The sequence below is a fragment of the Scomber japonicus genome, chromosome 1 (genome assembly GCF_027409825.1).
Source record: "Scomber japonicus isolate fScoJap1 chromosome 1, fScoJap1.pri, whole genome shotgun sequence".
NCBI lineage: Eukaryota > Metazoa > Chordata > Actinopteri > Scombriformes > Scombridae > Scomber > Scomber japonicus.
The window spans coordinates 25,579,461-25,607,460 of record NC_070578.1 but is presented as its reverse complement, the minus strand read 5'-3'; the positions used below and the strand labels follow the sequence as shown (position 1 = coordinate 25,607,460).

General features: G+C 37.7%; 1 protein-coding gene across 1 annotated transcript; it reads left to right on the top strand.

The window, feature by feature from the left end:
* The first annotated feature begins 168 nt into the window (after positions 1–168).
* Positions 169–27,110, top strand: cdh16 (cadherin 16, KSP-cadherin). The gene is made up of 17 exons (XM_053320072.1): positions 169–189; positions 291–389; positions 2,550–2,684; positions 3,099–3,228; positions 3,710–3,868; positions 5,745–5,941; positions 11,754–11,879; positions 13,833–13,983; positions 14,812–15,024; positions 15,777–15,853; positions 18,546–18,737; positions 22,119–22,360; positions 22,479–22,609; positions 23,280–23,519; positions 25,879–25,995; positions 26,670–26,786; positions 27,010–27,110. Exons 1-17 carry the CDS (start codon positions 169–171, stop codon positions 27,108–27,110), a joined length of 2,448 nt encoding a protein of 815 aa, XP_053176047.1.
* The last annotated feature ends 890 nt before the right edge of the window (positions 27,111–28,000 follow it).

Sequence of the window (28,000 nt, the reverse complement as noted above, 5' to 3'; positions counted from 1 at the left end):
TCAGTCATGTAAAAACTGTGACATCTTAGTGTATGAAAGAATTCCATGGATGTGAATCAGTAACAAGACAGAAATTGTGTTGCTTGTTGGGCCAAAGCCATGTGGTTTTGAAAGACTGTAAATATGCCACATTTGCAGGAACTCGTGGCTGAAAGAAGGGCTATAACCATGCTCATCATTGCTCTCACAGTAAGATACTTGCTTTGATTAACCTGCACTTTAATTGTTAAGAATAACAAAATGCTGCATGAACAGTGTCACTAAGATGAAATTATTGTCTTGTTTCACAGTTGGTGATACTAAACACATTTGCACCATGTGCTGGGGCAAATGTTAAAATAGGTGTCCCAGAAAACTATAATGGTATTTTCCCATGGTACTTAGCCAAGGTAAGGCTGCTTTTTTTTACTTATTCAACAAGAAAATGTTTACAAATCTAATGTATTTTCTGTTCACAAACCTCACAGAAAATACATTAGATCTTATTTTCATAATTTTACCATCTCAATATTGTGAACATATGGCATCACAGAAAATGCATTTAAATGCCAAATCAGCAGAAATGTACAATATTTAGGGTATAAACATAATAATCTAAGGTGCAGGATGGGAATAATGTTAACCCTGTATAAATATCCCAACACCTGCTCATAGAAAGTGATTTCTTAATATTTGATCTGGTTTAAAGCATTCAAAGGGACCTCAACATCAAATACATTTCTTCAAGATTAAACAGGGTAAATGAAAAATCCTCCTACCATCCGAGCTTGAGCTATGAACTTGTCTTTTAGTCGTGAGGAATGTGGCTAAAAAAAACATCATTGCTCTAAAAATCATTGCAGAAACCGAAGGTAAGCCAGAATTGCACCAGTCGCTTTTCTATCCATCTGCACTCAAGGTTGGCGATGTACGAACACATGCTGTCGTCATCAGTAGACTATAATTGGAGTGTTCACAATGCTTTTCAGGCGTCAGACCCAGCCTTCATTCAGTCCAGCTGGGTGGCAGGCGGGGTGTTTTTATTCATACATGTCAATCAGACATCCTCTGGATTGTGCAACAGCATGAGTATCTGGCACTTTAATTGGTTGCATTGTGACATCACCACATCTTGTATGAAACGCAGTCATATTTTCACTATTTGTGTCATTAACGTGCTTTAAATAGCATGTTAATGGCCAGAATGGAGGTGTTGGATAATAACCCCACTTTGTGTTATAAATGGAAAGGACACAATAATTGCTCCAGATTGGTTCAAGGTAAAAGCTCTTATGATGGTTTGTACATCAGAAGAGGCCACACTTGTTAGTTCTCCTGTATTGTAACTTCTTGAATGATCCATTTTGCAAACCTTACTAAGGACAAAAGCAATGAAAGCATCACCATGTGACGTGGTATAAGAGGGGACAATTTTAAATCATCCTGTAGCCTTCTGTGAATTGTGTTTTTGCTTTGAGAGGACCTTTTTATTGAGTTTAAAACATCTGGACCAACTTATCAGACTGAGCCTTTCTGCAGAGTATTACAGCATTGTATGATTGTGTTTAACAATAATTGGGCCATCAAACAAATTGAATGGCAGGATGTTGGCAAAAAGAACATTTAATGGATAGAGGAGGCATTACTCTGTATTTTTCTGTGTCAACAAATCACATGAAAAGACCAACAATGCGTTACTCCATCCGTCAATACTTTCCAACTTCCCTCCCCTGTCTGTAGCCCCAAGCCCATGTGTTCCTGCTTGTGATTTAAACCTTTGAAAACAGGTCACAAATAAATCATGTTTTTTTGACCTGTATAAATATATACTGCATTTGTTGGGGGCTTTTCAGCTGAAGATTAATACGTATTTCGTGTGCTAGCAAGCATTTTGTCGCTCGAAATAAACTACAGTGCCCATGTTTAGTGTAATGAAGGAACATGTTGCCCTGTGTGACAGTGTGGCTCAGTGATGTATTTGTAATAGTCTATGGACAACAATGTAGATATTTAGCACAGAGGAATATATCAGGCTCTGAATACATGTATTAGTAGACTGAAGTTACTTTCGGCTTTGGCATTTTAAAATGTTATTTTAATATTAATATTATCATTTTAAGGTATGTGGGGCAAGTGGAAATCAGCTACAAGTGTTATATTACTGAATCTCTTCTAAGTAAACATTTGACCGCAAATTGTATTAGAGTTTCATTTTAACCACACATGACTTGTAGGAAAACCACAGAATAGTCTTTCTCACATTCAAAAAAAGTGCTTCTTCCTTTCCCTTCATCTTATTTATTTCTTATTGTTATTGTCATTGTTATTCTTATTCTTAGTCTTATTTTGACCCTGCTTATATGCACTATAGTGTTTTACAACAAGTACAATATTTTATTCCAAGTGTTCATTGGATATCCTATTTTAATATAAATTCAAATAAAATCACTGATTGCTGGAATAATTGTGTTGCTGCCCAGCCTGTCCAGTCATGCACTTTATTATGTATATGACATGTTTTTAAACAGGAATACAACCTGATGTATTACTATTTTTACTCTGCTGCACAGCTCAACATCCTGCCAGCTAATTACAGTGACGTTGTGGTGACAGGGGATGATGAGGGGATATTTGGAATTGAGGCTCAGTTTCTGTATGCCATAAAACCACTGGACCGAGAGAAGCAGCCATCGTATTCTCTGCAGGTATTCATCATATATTTTAGTTATGGCATAGAATGAACAGCAGTTAAAAGTGTAGTAGACGTGCACATTCCATAAACTTCAAACAGGTGATAGAGGATGTCTCAATATCAATAAGCTACATTGTGTGGACTTCCATCTTTCTTTGTTATATGAATAGCAGTCACAAATTCTTTCATTTAGGATAAATAAATAGCATAAACTTCACATAAATTACAAAAAATATATATTTTGGTGTTGGATATTTTTTCCTACTTTAATCATGAGGTTTAAGTGCTTACTGTGTGTTTAATAATGTATAAAGTATACGTCACTCAGAAGAAATACTGAGACTACTAATTACCGTACTAAGATTACTAAGAGTGTAATTCAAAAATCTTTATAGAATATGTCTGTGTGTTTGTTTGTGTACTTAAGGTGTCCTTCAGAACATCAGTGCACCGTCAGAGCTTCACTGTCGAAGTGTGTGTCATCGACAAGAACGACAATGTGCCCACATTCATTGAGGAGAGCATGAGAGGCAGCGTGCAGCTCGGGCTTCTCAAGGGTACAAGATCCTTAAGCTTTCTTATTCATTATGGGTCACATTTGTCAATCCTGCCACATGAAATACAAATTCAGTTTTTAACTATGGAAAACATACCCAATGTGTCTCTGGAGACTGCCATTTACCCATAACCTTGGTTTCAATAGAATGAAACCATGAAATGATTTTATTACGCTAAAAATTCTGTAAACCCTTCGCAAACTGTCACAGGGCTCAGCTGCTTCTTGGAAGAGATGAGCAATAAAACCATTGTCAGTAAAGCATGAAACTTAGGTACCAGTATACATGTACTACTTATACCTACAAAACCATATACATAGGCTACATGTCTTTGTTTTTTTGTGCCTTGATTGGTACAATCCATGTGTTATCTGTTTCTGTATAAATCCAGATAGTTAATGTGCTCTGAGTTTGAGGTGAGGAGAGATGGATATGACAGAGAAGGTAACTTTTTTGACATCACACCTCCCATGTCTCTCAGGAATCCCGTTCATGCAGGTGGAGGCACTGGACCGTGATGACCGCAACACCGCCCACGCTGAACTGTGTTTCAGCCTGATGGAACAGACACCCAGGATTCCCTCCAGTCAAATGTTCTTCATTGACTCCATCACTGGAGAGGTTTCCCTCACTGAAGAAGGTCAGTCCCAACTAGAGACTGAAGGGAAAGTATTAAGTTAATGTCATACTTTGTTGGTCCCCAGGGAGAATTTTTTGTTTGTTTTTTACAGGGAGGTCAGCTACAGGGCAGCACTCCTTATTGAGCATATTCTTGCTTACAGACACTGGGTTGGCAGAAATGCCAAAGATATGTTTGACTTGAAACATGAAGTCTTATACATAGCACAGAGATCATTGAGAAGTGTGTTCCTCATCTGTAAAATGTCAGGGATGAAATGATTTGTCATTGGATTTCTTACACTCTAAAGATATTGACATCTTTATCAGCCTCAAAAATGGTCTGTTGTTTGGCCTTTAATTATAATGTCAGAGCAAATTTGGGAACAATCTCTGGTTTAAATAAAGTTTTTGAGTGTGTGAAGAGCAACTCTAATCAGTAATCTTTGTGTGTGAGCACCTCCATTGACTGCTCTAATACTTGCTAGTAGCCTACTAATTATTAAAGATTTTAAAATTGGAATTACATTGGAGAAAATGTAGTGAACTGAATGAGTGAAAACAAAAATGGTCCACTGATATATGAAAGGCAAAAAATAGATATTTCACAGAAAATCCAGCATTTCTCTGGTGGTTTAGATTAAGAGACATTCAGAGCTACAGTTAATCCATCCATGATGGAAATATGTTCGCCACAAATTCATTTTTTTTTTCAAATAGACTTACATATACAGAAAATATACTCACACACATGCAGTGAAGGCCTGTATGCTGATGCTATTTCCGGAGCTTTCGTACTTGCCCCTTGTTACAGCTTGGCAGGAGCTGGATGACTTTCACGCTTGCTGGTCCCTTCCAGCCCACACTGCTGCTGCTGGTTTCCACACAGTTTCATAGTAGCAGGGAAAATGGAAAATGACCTCCCAGATTTTCTACCAAATGGTTGTGATCACCTTTATGGTGGTTTGCTTATCCCTTTTCCCTGCCATTTCAGTAAGAAACTGAAAATTGATAAGTTCTGCACTCAGATGGTTTTTGGTAATAAAGTATGTGAAATTACCATGTTTAATGTTTCAGTCATTTGAAGTAAAATGTTGTCGGTTAAATATTTCTGTTTCCATTTGTGCCATTATCGACTGATATTGACCTATCCCAGATATATATTTTGTTGGTGTATGTCGTCTGATGACAATATATTTAAAAAGAAAAGTTATATAGGAAACATTTTATGTATATTTGATTGTTTGTCTTAATTCAAGTTTTATATGTTGTATATACTTCATACTCTATGGGCCTGAATTACTAAACTTGACATCACCTGCAATATGCACGCAAACGAAACACACAATCTATTGCACTGTGCACGCAATTTATTACCCACTATTTGGGATCATAGTAAATCAGGCCCTATGTGTTCTATTTGTGTGTTTTTCTTTTAATTGAGGGTTATTTATAATTATTAAATCCCCAGTGAAGTTTACTTCACTGCTTCAGAGCACTGATGTCATTTTGAACAATAAAGATTATTGTTAAACTGTAAAAAATATCCTGCTTCCATTACATATCAAGTTTGTCAAGTTTTTGATATTTGAGGAATCATTACAAAAAATATCTGTTTGTTTATGTGAGGAATGGATCGCCATTGGCATTTGACCCAAATATCCAGTATTGGTCAGGCTTTAGTTTCCATAAGGCTTCATGTAATTGTAATATGCTTCCTTTATGTGACCAGTTCCTTGTACGCCAACAGACAACTAACACTGTTAGTATCTCGTTATGAGACACAATAAAATCTATGAATGACCGACTAAAGAGTTTGCTCTAAGTCTGAATTTAGATTGAAAAACTAATGCTGAAATAAAGTGTCCTTGTATCATTTATCCCAATATGACCACCAGGAGCCTCAGCTCTGGACCCAGAGATGTGTGGTCGCTATAAACTCTCAGTGATGGTGAAGGACATGGCTGGGAGAGCTAATGCTTTCTTCACCACTGGCATTGTTACCGTTGAGGTGACTGGAAACACCTGGGCATCGCCAGACCCTGTGCGACTACAGGAGAACCTCCCAGGCCCTTACCCCATCCCCATCTCACAGGTGAGGCAGCAAAACCCTCATAAAAATGTACTCACTCAAACACTTCAACCCATCTCAGCAATAAAAACACTTTTACTTATTCGATTTTTTACCATAAATCACACAAACAACTCGGACTAAGTGCTGGTTGTATTGTTAATGTAGTTCCAACTGTGATATGATATTACTATAAAACAAACTATCAATAACGTGGACAGAGTAAAGTGGCATCGTATTGCCAGTTGCTGTTTTTAGTGTCTCTCGGGTCCTCCTAAGTGACCAAATACTGAATTATTGATGCTGTTCAAATGCCATGGATCCTGTCCGGCTACCTTCTGACTGAGTCACTTTAACTCCCATAATCACTCATTCACTCTCCCACCCACCCACCACCACAACCACCACTCTGAGGGGTATTATACAAACCTAACAGCTTAAAGGCAGAGTCATACCTAAGAAAGACTTCAGATATTTTATTTGAATCATATTGTACAACTCATACTATACTTTTTACATTTTAACAAGACTGACCTCATGTTGGTCAGCACTGAAACAGACTGTAGTGATTATGTCGTCCTGATGCAAATCATGACTAACTCCACTGACAGTCATTCAGAGAAGTAATCTATAAGCAATTACTAATTTAAGCCATTTTAAGCAAATATGACAAACATTCTCTGGGTCCAGCTTCTTCATTCTGAGTATTTTCTCCTTTTCTGTATGTAACACACTGCAAACCACATGTACTTAAGTGTTGGTTGTACAAAACAAGGCATGACATCACAGATTCTAGGAAACTACGATGAGTATTTTTCCCTTAATTCTGACATTTTATAGACCAAATTAATAATTGACAAATTGAGCCAAGGTGTAGGCCTACATGCCTACGTACCCATAGCTTGTTGAAAGTTAAAATGAAAACAGAATAATGTAATCCACGATATGTTGATTTTTCTATACGCACATTTTAAGATATAAAGTTCAAAATCCTGCATTGAAATTTGGGTGAAGTCCCTCTATCAGGGGAGTCAGTCACTAGGGATGTGCTCGTATTGCATATCACACTAAATAACACAGTAAGCATTATTATCACAATAATTATCAAAGTCTCCTGAAATCCTACCATTAGGTCTGAAGCTAAATGACCACACATTCCATGATCATGTTGGATTTTGTTCACTGGCGGTCATAGCAGTCTGTATACAGCAGCTGTAAGAAATCACATCAAAAACAGTTTCAGCTGTAATGGTTAATGTGTGTGATGTGAAAGCATGTCAGTCAGGTAAAATACAGAACATTACAACTGAACATGCTTCAGTGGCTTAATGACTAATGTTAATATAGAAAGTCATGGCCAGAATAGTTAAAGCTCAACAGACAGGAGCCAGCGTCTCTGTGCAGTGGTTATTCTGGCTCTGCCTGACCAGCAAAAAAGCTCCTTCTTGTGGATAAACAAAATAAAACTGCTGATATTATGAAAAATATTATGATGTTTTACTGTGTTTTATAGTAAAAAACATGTACCAGCACATCTCTAGTCACTATTTGATTGTTAGTGGAAAAACTGTCACCAGATGATATCTGATCATCAATCAGTTTATTCTAGTTAAAGCTAAAAGAGACAGTTTAAACTTTTGTAGGATTTAACTGTCCTACCACACTGCACTACCACAACATTTAAATTCTGTTTAAAGTTTTCAAGTCAGGTTCCTATAACATATCCCTGTGCTTGTCCCTTGTCTTTTGGCTGTTAATAGCCATATCAACTACATGTCTATAAATAGCTCAAAAGCCCTCAGAGGTTTTGTAACACTTGGAAAACACTTACAAATGTACTCTGTGTCAGAGACATGTTCATTAATATGTTTATGTCGTATGTTTCTGTCACAATTTTATGATGATTTGACTTCATAAAGCCATTCAAAATTATTAAAATGAAGTATAAATAAGATGTTAAAATAGGTACCATTGATTTAAAAAACACCTTGAAATGATGTTTGGTTAAAAACATTTAATGCCCTTTTTGTAAGGTTTTATTTCAATTTGGAATGGGACAGGTCACATGACCAGAGTTTAGTTAAGGCCATGACTGTGGCATTGTGGGTCAGAGCCAACATGGATGCAGAGGAATGACAAACAGCCCCAAAATAACCTTATTCTGCATACAGTCCAAGAGTGTATAATGTGTGTTGATGAGCTTTTACAAGGCCAAAGTGACATGACTTTTTCAGTATTTTTTTCTTTTTTTGACTTTTCTTTTTTCTTTCTTTCTTTCTTTTTCTTACTTTCTGCCCTGACCTGCCAAGGGACAACGGATGAAAACTAGCAATTTTAGCTAATTCCGGTGCATTTACATTTTAATTTGAAATGTTCATGAATGTACACTGTCCCTTTTTAAATAACTAAACTAAACTAAACTAATTTTATTTGATGTCATGACATTTCTGTTGTGCTAATGTGTTCAGGCCTGTTTAATTAAAGAATACTGTCTAGACCTGGACTACATGAAAAATGGCCTAAGATAACTTCTGTTTTGGTGCTATTTGGTGCTCTATAAATAAAACTGACTTGACTTGTCATAGCTCAGAAGACTTTAAAATGACTGAGAGATGTGTATTTTAAACTTAATATGTCTTTATTTTCTTGTAGTTTTGTAGTTTCTGCTGATGAAAGAGAGATATAGATCAAATTAATCTTCAAAATACATCTGTATGATGCATGGCCATCATTTCATTGGAACAGTGTAGCAATGCCTGTGTGGGGGAAAAAAACTAAATTTATTCATTCACTTCTGAGAACTGGGCAAACAAAGGGGGCTAGCAGTGATAATTCTGGCGCTGAATTAAATGCATTGTGCAGGCTTTGAGAGTCGCTATGTCCTGTAGGTACATTACAATACCTCCCCATCCTCCTGTTTTCTCCCACCTCCCCCTCACTCGCCCTCAGCCTCTCATCTCTCCTGTTCTAACAGCCCCTTCCACCCACTGAAAATGTGTGGATTCACAAGTGTAGGCGAATTAGATTTTTTTTTTCATATTTTCAAAGGCCAGTTTAAATCTACAATAAAATCTATAAGTAAAAATAAGTTCTAATTCCCATCTATGCATCTATATGTAAACTATGTGAGAATATTTTACTGGACAGACTCCTCCTCTCCTCCTACCTGCTTTGATTCTGAATACACTATTGCCCCATCACTGAAATGTCCACATAGAGAAAAGTTACAGTGTCCCAGTAATCCCCATCCAGAATCTAAATCACATAACTGGATTAGGTTATCATGGTGTGTACTTGGGGGAAGCCTCATTTCTCCCACGCTGAGTGATGGAACTGCTGTGCACAGTGGGTGGAGGGACTAACCACTGTTATGACACACGCAGAGATAGTCATGTTGAAGGACCCACTCTATGGATCTCACCTCCCCTACTGTATCCAGATAAATGGAACAATGTCCACATCCACTCAAATGTAACAAATGTGGACTTTTACTTGTGCTGACACCATCCATCGAATGACGACAACTGCAGATGCTGAACTCAATCTGCTGCCTATAGCGCACTTTGGGCCTGGTTTACTAAGATCCCAAATAGTGGGTATACTATCTTGCACAGTTGCAAGACGCAAACTTCAGTGCGCTGCGTTAGTAGATCAGCTTGCACATTTTTTACGGGTGATGTCAAGTTTGCACACGTTTTTACACATGCAGACCTTTAGTAAATCAGGCCATGAATATGTATATTTTGCCATCGTCCTTTTATGTGTAAAAGTCAGTTATAAAAGTAAGCTGAGATTGCTCTGCGATCAATTTGACTGATTCTGCAATCAGATCAAAACAAGCTGTGGCTGTAATTTTAAATATGAAATCTAGGCATTTGTTATCAGTACTTCTGCGTCAGTGGGGCTAGGGAGGTTAATTTCAATCTGCTATCTTTTGTATGTTTCTGATTGCCTGCCCAAAACTTTGATTGTGTAATGCAATCAGGATAACTACGTGAACTCAGTAATGCAATCTATTGAGTCTTTGGAGTGAAACAGAGGCCTTGTGCCTATGAATGAATAATTCAAGGCTTTTAAATAGTCAGTTTTCACAGTCAAAAAAAGTCTGATTTTTTGTTGCAGAATTAGTTTGAGCCGAACAAGACCTTCTTCACGGCCTCACATTCAGTGTTCAGTATTACAAATATTTGTATTACCAAAGTGCTTCAGCTAGCATTAGTCACAAGAAGTGATCTCATGTTAGTGTGAATAATATGGACATTAATCAATATTTTTTAAACAACAATGTGTCAAATGACTAATTGTTTATGGAAGAATATGCTCATAGTGACAAACTCACAGAAAATTATCAACTGAGCGTAGAGCATCCCCACAACTACATGGAGCATTTCAACATCTTCCAGCTCATTGTTGTGGTTTTACAGCCTGCAGCTTAAGTGTTTTGGTTCATTCTCATCATTGTTTGTGGGGCATTTAGCAGGTAAAGAGCCACATATTGGTCAAAAGTTGGTGGAGACCAAGCAGAGCTTGGACGTGAGTGAATATTAGACTTGCATTCGCCATTTGGCAAATGTGACTTCAAATGGATGCTACTTTTGTGCCATTGTTAGATGTATAAATAAGCAACTTCTTGCTGACAAGTTTGCCATCACAACTTTATAAGGATTTATATTTGTAGTCTGTTTTTGCTTCTGCCAAGAGGTACAAAAAGATTTAGCAAGTTTAATGTTTTCTCGCTTTGTTAGTCATTATGCTTCCACTCTCCAATATCCAATAGGCCATGTCAGTGTCAATATAATTATCTGTATCTTGTTATATCCATATCTTATATGGCTGCAATAAATCCTTCAGTTTCAATTCATCTTAAGATTATTTTCTTAATTCATCAAAAGGACCTGACAATAGTGAAAAATACTCAAAATTGATGCAGATTAAATTTCTGTCAATCAACTATGTTAATTGACTATCAATATTTTTCATTTTCTATTGATTTTTTTCAGCTTTAACAAACAGTGAAATGTGACAACGTTTCAACTGATTAATCAATTAGTTCTTCCTTTCCATTATACCGCATTTTGAAATTCAACTCAGACTCCAGTCCACAGTGTCACTTAGAAAAGTACACAGACACCAAGGCGCTCAAACACAAACCATCAGGGAGACAGAACCCGCTCCACAAACACTGACAGAGGCAAAACAGATGAGCTCATAGATGTGTTGTATAGAACTTTATATAGAGGAGGCAGTGATCATTAATCAGCTCTTAAAACATATCGCTTTAAACTTCTGAGGTCCAGAAACACACCATAACACTGAGAGGTAGCCAGCTGTGTGAAGTGGCTTTGTGTATACAGAAGCATAGCGTTTGGGCAGCCATCTCCAAAACAAGGGAGGAGTGTGTGACAGTAAGATGAGGAGATACACATGCCCTGGGTGTACATCAGCTGTGCTGTGACCAGGCTCCTCTCCTTGTTGGGTGCTGTTTGATGGCTACTAGGGCCCTTTCAGCCCCACTGCACAGCCCTCTGTCAAGGGCTGTAAAGCAGAGTGGAAAATCCCCTTCAGCCTGCATAGTTAGTTTTGGCTGTGCTCTCTGTTCCACATCATTGTCAGTGCATGTGGTTGGCTCCTTATCATGTAAACAAATGGTAGTTTAGCTTTGTACTTATACATCATGCAGGCCCTGTTAAATAGCTATCATGATCATTTTCCTAGATAAATGCTACTTAAATTCATTTAATAACACAGACAAAGCATGGTGTCAAAATGTTAGTTTATACTCTGATATGTGGGATGTTGTATTCATTAAACTTTTACTGTGTGTGTGTTTATCTAGGTGAAATGGAGTGGAAGTCAAGCAGAGTACAGTCTGGAGGGGGAGTTTCCAGAGATGCTCTTCACCATCAGCAGAGAGGGAGTCATTTATCTCAACGCCCCTCTAGACAGAGAGACACAAGACCAGGTCTGTAAGCCTGCAAGCTAAACATTTCCAGCACCTAATAATGAATGTCTGAGTGTATGATTAGTGTTTAAAATGTCTAAACATAAGGACTGTGGGTGCAATGGACTCTTATGTAAAGTTGCTCTGGTTTAAAGGTGAATTATTTTCTGATCACCACAAGATTCTTCTAAAAACCAACAAAATCTTCTGTGATAAACTGTAGAATTTCCAATGCTGCTATTCTCCCTTCAACACATTTTCAGCACAGTTAATAATCTTTTAATAACTTTCAGCATAAACCATAAAGATAGGATGTGATTAATTTAATACCACTAAACAATTTCTCATATTGTTCATCAGGAGTAAACTTCTCTTTTAATTAGTTACAGCTTAATGATCTTTTAATTAAACTTTAATTAGGGAAATAATGTAAAACCTGAAAAGTGCAGTTATGTTCCTTGAGCATATCCTACCTGTGGCAACAAAAATAATTATTGTATTATGCCAAGGATTATATAGTTAAAGGCTTGATTTCAAATAGTGTTCACTTTAGGTGACAGAGAAACAGATCATTGATGTTTGGTAGGATTTCAAATTAAACTTGTTTGCATTTTTCTCTTGAGTTGTGCACACAACTTAATCTCCTGAGAGATTTGAATGGCTCACTGAGCAGTACATTCTGGCTCAAATGCTCAAGTGGCCAAAGAACAACATAGAGACTGAGCTACATCATTGGATGTGACTTGTGTATAAACACATGCTTCTGGCACATTGCACTTTCTGTCTTCTGTAGTGACCATTTAACGGGAAATGATTCATTGGCCAGCTTCAGTTTGGCAGTTTATATAAGAGATAGCATCACATGTGTTTCTTTATGCTACAGGATATTTAAATGTATCAGTAATAACAAAATGTGCATAATATTAATATGAGTCAGGAAAAAGAGGAAAAGGTGGAAAACATATAACCTATTTTAGCTATTTTATTGTAAGTAAAAGGTTGGTGGTGAATAAATGTACAGGTAGGTGGAGTTGACCTGCTGGGCATTGCTGCCTGTCGCACCTCCTCCGGTGCCCATGGTGCATACTTACTATCAACTCTAAACTGAGTGATAATCTGTGGATGTGCTAAAGGGCCAATAAATGCTAAATGCAGCTCCATTTATCAGTCTTATTCCCCATGAGTGATGGGGTTGATAGGGTCTGTTCATTTTCAAGTTGTGTGTCCTCACCTGTCAGAGGTGCAGAATGATGGATGTAGAAATTCAGACACATCTTTTTTCACACTTTCATCCATCCCAAGTGGGTAGTACCTGTTGTGTGAAATTCATCCTATTTTTCATTTGATTTGAACCTCAGTTAACATTTTCTTAATAAAAAAGTCATGTTCAGTGTTTGGTTGTCCTGAAAGATCCTAAAGGAGTCACATTTGCAGTTTTCCTGGTAAGCACATTTTGTTTAATGCTTTTAAGCCTGTTTTTCACTAGTGACCATTAGCATTAGCATCATTGCAGTTGACCATATACTGTAAATGCACCACGCTAACCAACCTTGCAGCTAGAGGCAAGCATTTGGTTCAACTTCACCCTCTTGTCTAAATATGGTCACTTTTCATTACTTATAGTTCCAAAAAGATGGGTCCAAGATACTAAAGGTCAAGTCCACAAACCAATGCATGATGTTATGGTGGCTGTGTCCATTATTTTTAATACAGTATGACCCATCCATGTTTACCTGCTTACTCAATTGCTGGATTTGCTTTCCCTGTCCTATACATTTGGTAAAGAGCAGTCAAACAATCTGAAACTACTACTACTACTACTACTACTTACAAGTTGCTGCTTATGAGTGTGTGTGGCATGACTATAATGCTTTATGTGGTCTACTTGTGAGGTCCAAATGGGGAGAACACCTTAAACATGACCTGATATGTCCAATGCACTGGAGTCTAACTCTTCTCTTTTTGCCTTGTTAGTTCCAGATCAGCATTGTGGTGGAGCGTCCAGATGGCAGAGAGATTGCAAAGCCTGTGGAGTTGAGGGTGATGGTTGGCGATGCCAATGACAACAGACCCACCTTTCCACAGGCACAGTACCATACTGTGGTCAAGGAACTGGCTGCCCGAGGTAACTGACAACTGACTATATATATATTTTAATATTTTAAAGAAATGTATTGATGTATTTGATGTTAAAATTTTAATCATAATTGTTGTGAGAAATTGCTTATCTTTACAGCTGTCAATAAGTTCCTGAACCGTTAAAGTATATTTTTGTATACAATTATATTTGTATATTATGTAAAAATGCATCAACGTTTGCTTGTAAAAATCTATTTTGTAAATGGCTGCAAAATGTAGTCACTTTTTAAATGAGGGATAACAACACAATGTAAGAATAGAGTAATGAATAATCCTTTGTAACATTTGCCCTGTAATGGGAATATTGTTTAACAACAGTAATAATAAGGTAGAGGAAACACTGGCTGGATGGGATGTTACAGTGAGAGTGCCAAATACTTTTTGTGAAAGCAGATTGGGATTTTTGCCAGGGCACGGGGGGAAGGCACCCTCACTCCTATCAGTCCTCATCAAAAGCACATGGTGTGTTGTGACATATCAAGTCTTGGCATAAATGCTTTTTTGGCTATGCTTTAAAACAGTTGATTCTAGGAAATGAATTACAGAGGACAATCTGTTAATCTAAATGGAATCACTGAGTGAGGATTAAATGAGAAAGCTATTGTTATATCCTTCCTCCCCTTATTCTCTCATTCAGAGTACTATGTGACTGCAACTTGTTACAGAGAGCAAAAACATTGTAGGTTATTTGCCTGTTTTACAAAAATTGGCAGCTGTTTGAAAAAATAAGACAATTAGAAATATTGACTCTTGGATGCTCTTGTGTTTCAGAGGGTTTACATTAATTGTACTTTACTGGCGTATCTCTCTCCAGGCACAGAAATCCTGACAGTGCAGGCAGCCGATAATGATGATCCCAAGACAGACAATGTGCGGATATTCTACCGTCTTGTTGGCCAAATTCCAGAGAGTCCTCGGGCCCTCTTCAGAGTGGACCGTGACTCAGGGGTCATCTCTGTCCAAGCAGACAGTATGGAGGGCACGGCACCACAGTACACTCTCACCATCACTGCTGAGGATGCTAAAGGTGATTTTGGATCAATGCAAAGAGACAGTATTTCTCATAATATGTTTTCTCCTTTAATAACCTTACTAAAGTCACACTGAAATGGTATAAAGATAATTTTGACTTGCTTCACTTCATTTCATGAGCTTATATTTCTCATTGCTGAGGTTGGACAGTTGGTAGTCAGGTATATACGTTTTAAAAGAGATTTTATTTATTTAATGATGGATGCCTGTGAGGGTCCATATTTTTATATTGTTATTTTTATTCATTTTTTCTTCTTAGGATGAATAAAAAGCAAATTAAAAGGCAAGAAAGAAAGGAAAATTAAGTCTTCAAGGATGAAATAGTGCATCATTAAACTTTACAGAGCAGGTTTCTCATCACCATCTTCTATCTAACTATAGTGTTAGTAAGGACCACCTGGCCAATCACTGTGTCTGTTAAATGGCAGTCAATGAACAAATACTGTGCAACTGTGCCATTGAGGAATATAATGTGTAAATGTGTAAATCCATCATAATGACAATGTCATTAACAAAAGCTTCTTAGGTTTGTAAGCTAGTGCACCAGTAGTTTCATTGACACTATATTGTCCAGGGGATGTGTGGAATGTATGCTAGCCCCTAGGGTGACAGATGATGTGGTCTGTGTGACTCATGGATCAGGATGTGATGGAGGCAAGATGAGTTACTTGCTGTTCCAACATATTTTATTTGTGTGATGGACTGACCCTGAGTCACTAACAGAAGCTGTGATGATGTCCCTGGCAGGTCTAAACAGTTCCTGTACGGTGGTTGTGACGGTGCACGATGAGAACAACAACCCACCAGTTTTCTCCCAACATGAGGTACGAGAGCACATGTTCAGACAGACACACACACTTCTAATGTCACACGTCTAATGCATCGGTCTGCTCAGGACATGATAAACAATAGCTTTTTGAAAAAAGACAGGCCAAACATCACAAGCCATAATACGTGGCTATTGGTCAATGGACCGTGAATCCGCACTGCAGGTCACTGATCTAATTTTCCTGGCTGGGAACTAGATACAGCTTGCCCTATAATCTCAGGCTTATAGAGATGGCACCATGTTATTGGAGGAGTTTTATTCTGTTCTTTGCACTCTAAGTGGACAGTGTTCTTAGAGTTTAATCAGATGAAGCCTCCTTTAGAGAGAGGTTTCCACTCATTTATTTATAGCCCAAAACCTACATCATCACTACAGAATAGGAAGACCATGTTAAAAATGATGTAAGAATGAAGTCATCATCATTTCTGTATCAGCTGGCTTCTTATTTCAGCAGCATACTGGAATTAATCTATACAAAATAATCCTTATAGTGATTCTCTGCCCCAAAATCTTTTTAGTAAGCACAGATTACCTGCTTGAAAGGTGTAGTGCATAAATCCAAATCTAAACATATACTTCTCAAAGGTAATTTCGAAAATGTTCCTGCACATCATAAGGTCTTAGTGACAGGTGTGGAGGTTCAAAAACAAAAGTACTATGTGGAGTTTTTATATTTGTTATTCACCAAAATGTATGTGTATGTACATCCTCATGTGCTTACACAAGGAAAACAAGACAGACTACTAGTAGAGGCCAAAAAATCCACAGGGAACCGTTAATTAACTAAAGAAAACCAAAGAATTTCACAGTCTGTTACTTGATTTCATTTTAACAACACATTTAGTCCTCAGACCTTCATCAGGCAAAATGTATTTAGACAAAACCTGTCTGTACCATTTTTCTGTATGAATTTTGCCTGAAGATTGGAGGACCAAAACATTGTGTTAGTATGTTCAAGTGATGGATAGTGTGTGGTATGATTTGGTTTTCTTTTCATGGTAATGTTTTGACAGTTGGAAGAGATGAAATTAGCATCCATTGAAATTTCTTAAACTACTTGGAGAATAGTCTGCTTCACCACCTAGGCAATTTTTGTGCTACAGTTTTAGTCAGGTCTAGTTAGTTATTGTTTTCCAAATTAGTAGGATTTGTTAAGTAAAATTTTAACTTAAATTATTGTTTAATTTTATATACACAACCACATCTGAATCAGACATCTCATATAAAATATAGCTTTGGGTGTAGTATCATGATAAATATTGAGTAAATCCAACAGCTATTACATTTTTTCCATTGCATCCTCATTTCCATTTTTTGTATGGAATTTTTTTTAGTGATCCCGCTGAGAAAAGCATTTCATTCACTGAGATTGCAGTCATAGGCCCAACATGAAATGGGATGAAGTGGTTTCCCTCATTTCATCGTAGCTGCTGGTATTAAAGAAAGATAGACTAAAGATAGGCAGCTACAGAAAATCCCCTCGCTTCCACCCACATGTGCTGCATAATAAGAGCTGGAAAAGTCATGAGAGTTGGGAGCAATACGTGGGAGAGCCACTGGCTGTGATAATGGGGAACCAGTCCCTGGCTGTTCTCTCTGTCAGACCATAGTGACAGCAAGACTGCAAGGACATTATGAGCTGTGAAGGAACGTTTTATTTTGAGCAGGGAGAGAAGGTACTGCCTTAAAGTTTAGCAATGGAAACTGGCTGTTGAGTTTTGAGACCAGACCAATAATAGGAGACAGTGCTGTACACATTATTTGTTATCAAATGTGTTCATATATCTCATAAGTCCTCATGGTATTCTAAAGCTTCCATCAATGCTTTAGGATTTACCCACATATCTATTAAACAATGGTGTTTCTGAATGGTCCTTTTCAAACTGTTACAAACAAATGTGCACACTTACCACACACACACACACACACACACACACACACACACACACACACACACACACACACACACACAAACCCAGAGGTGGAAAATGCTCTTGAGCAGGGTCACGCCTTAGTAGTGCAGCTTTTTCCATGGTTGTGTGAAGGCAGCACTATAGGGGGTGATGTGGGAGGCGAGTGGTGACAGGGCTGGGTTCAGCGACCCTGCGGATGGGGCAGCCAGATCAGAGGCATGGCTGCTTCACTAGAGGACATCTGTGAGTGGCAGATTAAAAGGCTGTCTAAACACACAGAGGTGTGTGAATAAAGGTCAGCTAACACCAGGAAGGCAAAAAGGGGCAAAGGTGTTCTCACATGTAGTCACAAATAGTCACATCAGCACAGTCAGTCAAAAAGATTGAGCAGGTCTTTGAAAAAAATTGATTTACCTGTAACTAATATAGATAAATAATAATGTAATTTAATATTTAATGCAGCTGTTAATACAGTCATTTGAGAATGATACATTTATTGTTCAATTAAAATAACCTGCCTATATCCTTGTAACAACACTCCATTTTGGAGATCTTTGCTAAAAATGTTGTGTATCAGCAGATAAGAAAACAATATTGGTTGATATGCTGTTATCTGATTATTTTAAATTCTAAATTTAGTGTCAATATTGTTTCCAACATCTACCATCAGTCAGTTGCTATCAATAAATAAGTTGGTCAGTTAGTCAGAGGTTTTGTTGATAAATGAATGGTTTCTGCCGAATGATCATACATTTTCCATCTCCTCCCCATCAGTATGGGCCCTTTCACATCCCAGAGGATGCTCCAGTGGGCACCACAGTCACAGCTGTGATGGCAGGGGATGCTGATGTTCGAGGAGGAGACAGCTGGCAGGTGGACTACCGTTTAGAATCTGGAAACGAGGAAGAGGTCTTCACATTGGTGACAGATAAGCAGACCAATGAGGTCTCACTGGTCCTGTCAAAGGTAAACAACACAAACTATTGATTATCCTCTACTGACACACACGCACACACACACACACACACGCACACACACACACACACACACACACACACACACACACACACACACACACACACACACACACACACATGCATTTGATCATGTTATTGACTTCCTTGCTAGCTCACCCCTACTAAGATCATCTTAAAAACAATGATTTAGCTCTAATCAATCCAAAATTAACCCAAATTGTTGATTGTTGTTATCGCCTGTTTGTGATATGAAAGAGTACTCAGAGTCACAGATATTAATGTCCAGGACAATTGATTTTACTATTAGAGTGTGAAGACATGAGGCACAGTCAGAAAGGCTGAAAGGAAAACAATATTCCAATACGTCAATACTTCAGACCCACATGCCTCAAATAATAAAAGAGTCCAGATGACAATGGAATGTTTGAGCCCAATAATCTCTACTGTCCCCGGGGTGCATCGCCCTTCGCCTGCCTCCTATAATCCAGCGGGGCGTTTTAGGATGTGTGGGGAATTGTGTGTGTGTGTGTGTGTGTGTGTGTGCGTGTGTGAGTGAGTGTGCGTGCATACGTGCGTGTGTGTGTGTATGCTCCATGGTCTGCTCTCTGTAAGTGGGCCAGGCAGGGGACTAGTCTATTGTTTTCAGCCTCTCTGTGGGATTTAATGATGAATGTGATCGAACTGTGTGTCACACAGGCTCCTCTGAGATAAAGCAGGAGATATTTGAAATCCAAAAATGGATCTTGTTGCATTATTTCAGATAAACACACAAAGACTTCTGCTTTTTATAAGTGACATCATACATCACAGATTAAAATCTGGTCTCTGCTAGCAGCTGTGTTTAAACCACTTTTGCTGACCTTGGGAGAATCCACTGTAACTAACTAACTTTGTATCACTGAGGAGGGATACTGTTGTTTATTTAGCTTACTTTAGTAAAAAATCAAAGCTTAAATACTTCACAAGTAAAGACCCAGTAGATTAAAATGCACTTGAGCAAATTCATCGTGTTACAGTGTGAGGTCAGTGCCAGAAGGCAGACACATTTCATTATTAGAAATTACACACTGCTCACAGCAGTGAATAATTAGATTGTGTGAGCAGACATTAGTGGCAGTTTACCACACAGACTAGAGGCTGCCAATTGAGGTAAATGTATAATGAACTGGGGATATGAGAAGAATCAGGATGGAAAAACAGACATTAAACATTACATCATATGTAAAATCCATTTTTTAGGGTAAAATTACATGAAACTTAGGTACAGTGAATCAGGGCCTGTTGTCACTGAAATTAATTATGTTAATGCACCCATTTACCATTAATGAATTAAATCACCAAATAAACCCTTAATACATATTCATCCATTTGTGACAAAATGTGTGAATTATTGGCTTGAAGTGTACATTTTATGATGTGACAAAATGAATCATGAGAATGACGTTAATAGAAAAAAATAGAATAACCTTAATAATATTACATGAATGTTAGGTTAGGTTTGATGTAAGCTTAATTTTAACTCAGAAAACAATGTTTCTAAGATGTAGATTTAGATTTTATTGGGATTCATTGTCATGAATCTGTCCAGAGTAGAAAACAAGATGAAAGCTTGGGATATCAGATTTCATAGATTAATATATCTAAAGGAGTAATTCATTATCATAGAAAGGAAAAATCTTTTTGGGGACAGAAATTGGACAAACAATGAAGGCATGAAGCATGATTCAGTGAATAATAAGGCTACCATTTGATTACTAAACACCAGCAGAAATAGGTGATTATTCATGTTCGGTACACATTTTTGAGATTTTTAAATATAAGCTAAGGATGAAGATATCTGTCCACTAACACTGAATTAACATTTTAGATATGCAAAGAAATTCAGAATCATTCAAAAGTAATTCCAGCATATGAATTTGAGCAAGATAGTAGTTCAGATGACTCTAGCCTCCAGATAGTTCATGCACATGTTCTGATACACGCTGAGTAGTTTGATGCATCATTTGCAGTCAACAGCAGTTCTCATGCACCCTCCAAGGTCTGTGTTTCTTCTCCCTGGCAACAGAGACACACTCAGCCTGAGCAGCATGATGTCAGGCAACACTGGTTTAATGATGTCTTGTTTTATGGGAAGACAAAGCAGATTTAAGGGTGAAACAGGACATCAAACAGAAGCTTATGTGCAGGATTCAATAATATGATTCCTTTGACTTAAATTTGATTTGATTTGATTTTTTATTTATTTATTTTTGCCTCTAAAATCCATAAAATCTTTAAATGCCTGACAAGTATTCAAATCACTGACTGCTGTATGACTGGTTTGTCTTACCCCATTAAGAAACATATGTTTAATCCCTGAAACGAAGTCAACAGACCACAGGCCTGATTTTAGTATCAGATTAGAACAACCTTATTACTTGAAATCTAATAATACTCCAAAATTTGCTGCAAATGTTTTGAACAAAAAATAGCACATATTGCTAATGAGCAATGGTAAAAATATTTATGAAAAGATTAGTTAGTGTATATGTTATGTTTACACTCTTTTATAATTCATAATATAGAGACTACCTCACATGATGAACACAATTTCATATACAGTATATACACAATCTATGATCACACTTAGATAATTTTTTTGCAGTGTCACATAACAGTTGTACTCAGTGTAACATCATGGAAAAATGTTCAGTAGTGATACTGTGAATCAATTGGCTCGTTTCCCTGTGTCTACAGTGTCTGGTTCATAGTGGAAATACAGAATAATTCTGGCAGTAAATCCAGTTTCCTTGGAAGAAATATAAGTTGACGGGAAGCAGACTGTGACCTCTTTGTGTGCTATTTTTATGTAAATTGTTTACTTATGAAATACAATTGAATCCTTAAAATGACTTCCTTAAATTTATTGCAGTTGCTGTAGTGTGCTGTGCTGAAGAGGTTCAACGTTTTTAAAATGGTAGAGAATTAATTTGATTTTAAAGACCTAAATGAAAAAAAAATCCACTTCATCATGGTGGTATCTACCAGTGCACTTTCTTTGATTTATGTATTAAGTATTTAGAAAAATGTCTTTTGAAAAACTCCACAGTATTTCAGATACTATATCCTGGTACCCCAGGTTCCTCCTGGCATTTTCTTCAATTGCTCCGAGGTTTTAAAAAATCAATCCAAAATATTGGGGGCCAGGATTTTGGTGATCTGGCCCTTTAAATGTAATTCCTGTATTTCGTGGAGTTAATTTTAAACATAGCAGATAATTTGTATGTCAAGTTCAACTAAACTCTTTAAACTTCTATGTTAACACTGCGGCTGAGATTATGACATTTATTCCTTCATCCCTGTCTGTCTATGTTTATCTTTGTTTGAGCAGGTTCTTGATTTTGAGCGTGAGAGTGAGTACATCCTCGTGCTTAGTGCTCAGAACCCGGTAGCCCTGGTCCGTGGCCGCTACGGTCCTGCTTCCACGGCAACAGTTTCCATCTATGTCGACGATATAAACGAAGGTCCAATTCTCTCTCAAAGTCATTATGAGGTGACTGTCAGAGAGGGTGAGGAACCAGGGCGAGTTATTGCCACCATCCGAGGTTATGACCCTGATTCTCACCCAATCAGGTAAATCTGTTGTTGAATGCTGAATGAATAATTAGTAAAGTCACAGAAGAGATGTTAAGTATCTTAGTTCTAATTTTACTGAAACACACATGTTATTCTTCCTGCTTTTTCTGTACAGATATTCTCTTCGAGGGGACACTAAGAAGTACTTTTCAATAGGGAAATACTCTGGTGAGCTTAAGACTGTGCAGGCTTTGGACAGAGAGGAGAACAGCACATACACCATGGAGGTTATTGCAGTGGATGGAAGTAAGATTGCTTTTGCCCACACAGCTATTTGAATAAAAGGCTATGGTCTTCAACACATATTCAGTCCACCTGTGAATTGATAATTCAACAACATGCTATACAGTGTTTCAAAATATTACTATAGTAGTAGTCAATAGTTTGGACACACTTTCTTGTTGAGTGCATGGGAAGGTGTGTCCAAACTTTTGACTGGTGAAGTATGTTAACTTGTTCTTTGGATTTCTTTTGATGTACTCTTAAATGTGACAGTGCATTAACACAATTTATTTTTCCTTTCCACTGAATAATCCTCATTGTTTTTCACAAATGCGCACACATGCACACACACACACACACAGGCAGAGAGAAAGAGAGCACTACACACAAACATGCATGCACATACAATATGCAGACACACAAGTTGAAAAAGGAAAATAACCTTTGATACAAGTACACTATACTGAGCTAGTTACTTATTTAGAAATCTTCAGAAATGTATTTAGATAGGGAATGGTGTTAGGGAGTACTTGTTTTATACACAGTACATGTTGATAACCACCTGTAAACTGTGTGTCAGCTCATTCTTTAGTTCAGTAAACAGCCATCATGATTTGTGAGTATCTGGGGGTTAAAATAAATGTTTAGTCGCATCAAACTTGTTCACTTATTGATGTATTTTTGTTCCTCTTAGGAAACTTTTCCTTATCTGCTTCCACACTGGTGACTGTCCAAATCCTGGACGTGAACGACAACAGTCCGGTGTTGGTTGGGGATTACTCCTGGAAGTACCTGTGTACACCTCGTTGGGAAGACCAAGCACTGGTGCTGGCCTCACGGGACAGCGATGGGCCGCAGCATGGAGGACGACTCAATTTCTCTCTGCGCAGCGATGCTACAGTCCGACGCAACTGGAAACTAACACCCATCAATGGTGAGTTGCATACACACTAAATGAACCTAGTCAACCCGCAGCATGCAGTATTAGTCTAATGATTCACCAAGAAAGAGAAAAGATGATTGTTCAGTACATCAAATGAAATATCAAGGAAAAAATAAAGGTACCTCATTATGCTAAGCTCCTTTTCTACATTAGTTTAACAAAATGTTTTATTATAATTCAAAGATACTCTGAATGCTAAAACAGGGACAACTCCATATCATTCATGATGAGCCTCCATGGACAGATTGGACACATTTCCATATAGTATTCAAGTGATTGAGGGTTCAGCTAAAATGGCTGGGCCAAAGCAGTTTAGATCCAGCAAATAGATGACTCATGATGAGTGACGTGAGAGAATCGGATGTGAGTCTGGGTACTAATGCCAGCCTGAGTGCTGAAAATTGGAGGTAATGCTCAACCCATCAGCCCAAAAGTCAAAATCTGGCAACATACTGGCTTACATCTGATCCACCCACACCAGAATGCAACACAGTTAGCTGACACCCACTTGGCCTTCATCCTATCCCAACAACCTTGTGATGGATTACCATGAAATTTCATCATCCAGGTCAAAATTACAACCTAGCGACAAGGCTGAATAATGTGACATCACTGGTCATTAGACTTTTAGATACACCCAGTTTACAGAGCATGACGAAAGGTTGGACTTACACTGACTACTAGGAAACAAAATAGGAAATATGCAATCTGTAGTGTACAGAAAGTCATGTCTATAGTCCAGGAAACAGGTCCAGGTCTGGCCCTGAAGATGTGCAAATTGCCTTGTTCTATTTTCCTCCTGCATTTTTTTTTTTCAGTTCGATCTGGGATGGGAGGTATAATGTAATTATCTTTTTTTCTGAAGTTGTAAATTGCTAGTGTTGGGCTCATTTAATGCAAACTATTTACTGCTGTGACGTCTGTCATTAAGTCATTCACACAGCTCAACAGCTTCCCTCTCAGGTTTTTTTTATCTCCCTCTTTCACTCTGCTGTTCCTGTTGGTATTGATTGAGCCCAGCTGTAATTATATCTTCTGTGTAATTTCTTTGGCGTCACCGCTGGGTTCCTGCCAGCTAATGGGGGCTAAAAGAGGAATCTCCCATAATGCTTTGCACCTGGTCACAGCCAGTAATGTTCGCATCAATGATGTGTAACATTTCATGAAAAGGAGAATGTGTTTGTGTGTTGATGAACATTCATCCCAAGTCTCTTACTCTCTCAAATGTACCATGGTCAAATGACTGACAGTTCCTTTTCACGAGAAAATGTGATGTATGCATTCTGCCTGTAACACAGCACCGCTATCGGTGGGTGAGTGAGTGTTTGTGTGAATGGGTAAATGTGTGTGAATGGTTAAATGAGAGGCACAAAGCCCTTTGTCCATTAAGGTAGAGAAGCGCTATATATGTGCAGTTCTTAAAGAATTTTCTGATACCACAATCATTCAAAATAATTTAAGGTGGCTCACAAAATAAACTTGTAAAGATGACACAGTGCAGTGAAAACAAAATTGACAGTCTCTAGAGAAGTGCTGCACAGCTCTCATTTCCCTTACTGACAAATGGAACATGAAGGGGAATGATGGTACGGTGTAAGCGTAAGGTTTAAGACCCTCAGATAAGAGTTCAAACAACTTGATAAAACGCTTCTCTTCACTGGTCAGGGCTTTTACGTCATGCTGCCAGCCGTGTATTTTAGTCTGATTTACAGAGATAAGATAAAGAGTCACACACTCCAGACTCTCCATACACAGGTCCAACAGTTGTTGTGCATTGTGTAATGGGAATGGATGTCTGCAGTATTTGCTTTCATGTTTTTGCCCCCTTTAATAGTAGAAATTACAGCAAAATATTTCAAACTTGCATACCAGTTTTTCATTTACCTGCATGGGGATGTAATGGAGCATTTAGTCTAATGTAACACATTTTCATTATCAAGCAGTTTTGAATAATGTATTGGTATGAAATTGTAGTACTGCACAGGAGGTGATGCATGTTTTGTGTTTTTATGAACAAAAATATACTACTACTATTCTGTATGTTTTCTGAATCAACCATGATCTGCAAGCACCAGTTAGCACATACCTCCATTTCCTTTTGTTACTTCTTTATTGTTTAATAATAACAAAGGTAAAAAACACTTTAGTCCTTCACTCAGACCATTTGTTTGAGGCTTTGAGTATAAGCAAATGTAATCTAAATTCAACCATATGAAGTAGATTTGTGTTTAGTGTGCAAATCATTACCTCATCATTGAAGCAAAATGAGTACATGATTTTGTCTAAAGCTTAATTTAAAATTTTAGGCACTATACATTTTTATTATATGTATTTTTTTTTTGTCCATCAGATACTCACACCAACCTGTCCCTAAACATCCCATACCTGGCCCCTGAGGTGTACACTGTGCCCTTCACCATCTCTGACAGCAGCTCTCCCCCCAGGAGCACCTTCATAAACTTGCCAGGTAATGCCGACACTGTGAGCATGGGGAGGTTATGGGACAAGAGCAAAGGAACAATCAATAGAGATCAACCCCTGTGTGCCAGCTTGTCTGAGCTTTGTTCTTGTTTATTAATGATGCAATGGAGCTTTACTAATGATTTTTCTAGGCTGATGACTATGCGGTGCTTCTAAGACTTTGTTCTGCTCAATAACAGCGTGCTGACACCTTACATAAGTCACACAAAACAACATGTAACTCCTCAAACACTGGTCAGGATAAACAGTTGGAAAAAGAGTACAGTTGCAGGTGTACAGACTGCTCTCAAAGGTTTTCCCTTTCTGCAGTTTTGCACCTCTTTAAAAAGTCTCATGTGATGCATGTGTGTATTTTAGGTTGTTTTCTCTTATTTGAAATTTAATTTTCACACATGAAACAAACACTATCATATGTACAGACAGGTAAAATTCTTATTAATAATCAGTTGAGTAATTTTTTCAATTTGAGGAAAAAGTATTTACATCTTCTAAATTGTCTTGGAGGACTTAAGCACCAACTACAGTATCAACCCTGAGTATAATAGCAATTATTTAAGTGCTATGAATTCCATGTTTAGTCAATACTACTGTGTTGCGTAATGTTAAAAAGTCTGGATCCATGAGTTGTTTACATGTTTTTTCTCATGCCTCCCCTGTTAGTGACAGTGTGTCCGTGCAACATCAGAGGCAACTGCAAAATGGCTGCCAAGCAGTTGGAGGGCATGCCAACAATCCAGTCTGCAGTGGGCATTCTGCTTGGCACCTTTGCAGTCATAGGTAAGGACAGAAGCTGACAAAAAGAGCAATAATACGTCTGTAACATCTATAGTGTGGACACAATATCACAGACCGATGTGCAATCTATGCTGTTCATCATAATGTAGTAGATTTCACATATCTTCCTGATGCTAGTACCCACTGTTCTTTAAATACAAATAAGTAGTAACATACCATAGTGTCATTGTTGAATATCTCAGTGCTTGTTTTTTTGTTATTCCAGGCACTATACTCATTGTTGTGTTTGTGAGGCTGTCCTACCAGAACCCAAAACGACCAAGCAAATCTAACCAGGAGAGAGTTCCACTGAAAATGTCAATCTAAGAGGATGTCTTCTGTCTCGTTGGACCAACGTACCAGTGTTGTTGCAGAAGACATAGCAGAGAATGTACCAAAATGAATCTAGATATCAGTTATTAGATCAAAGTTGTGATGTACACTGACCTAGATTAGTCAAGATGTCTGATGCATGTTACGTGACTTTTATGTTTTAAGTATGTTATTTTTTATTGCTGTAGAGTTGATAATTAGTTTCAAAGGCACCTTTTTAACCTAATGTTAAACACATCTGGTTTTTGAGTTCTCATAGTATTTACTTAATTCCTAGCTATGGTAAGTTGTCAGACAAAGATTGTTGCAAAACCATAAACCAGAGGGGAAAATCCTGTAAATGCAGAGATTTGATTTTTAGTTTAGTTAATTAAACACATTATCAGAATTAAAACATTTACCACACCACAACTGTATAATTCTATTTAATTCCAAATATATGTGTATGTTGTTGCTACTTTTGGAAATAAGTCTGTCATACAGTACCATTATAAATCAATGTGGTCACTTTCACAGTATGAAATCTTTTCCTTTTCTCCTCTCACTCTACTTGCTGCTTCTTTACTATCAACTGAAACACACAGAGGTAGTTTGAAACCATCCTGTGTTTGTAATTGCATTAGCTGCATACTACAGTCTGTGTGATTAAGCTTTTAGAAATGCTGACCCAGATGGCCTCACAGGCAAGCAAAGCTATATTCAGACCAAAGTGTTGCTATGATTGACAACTGAAGGTCCACTGAATGACACTCACCCAGCAGTGTCCAACCAACTAATCACCATTTATTCACAAGAGACAAAGCTTTAGACATTGAATAGATGTTAGATACAATTCCATTAGCCTGCTGTGAGAAATGTTAAAAAGATTTGGGATAATTGTTCAT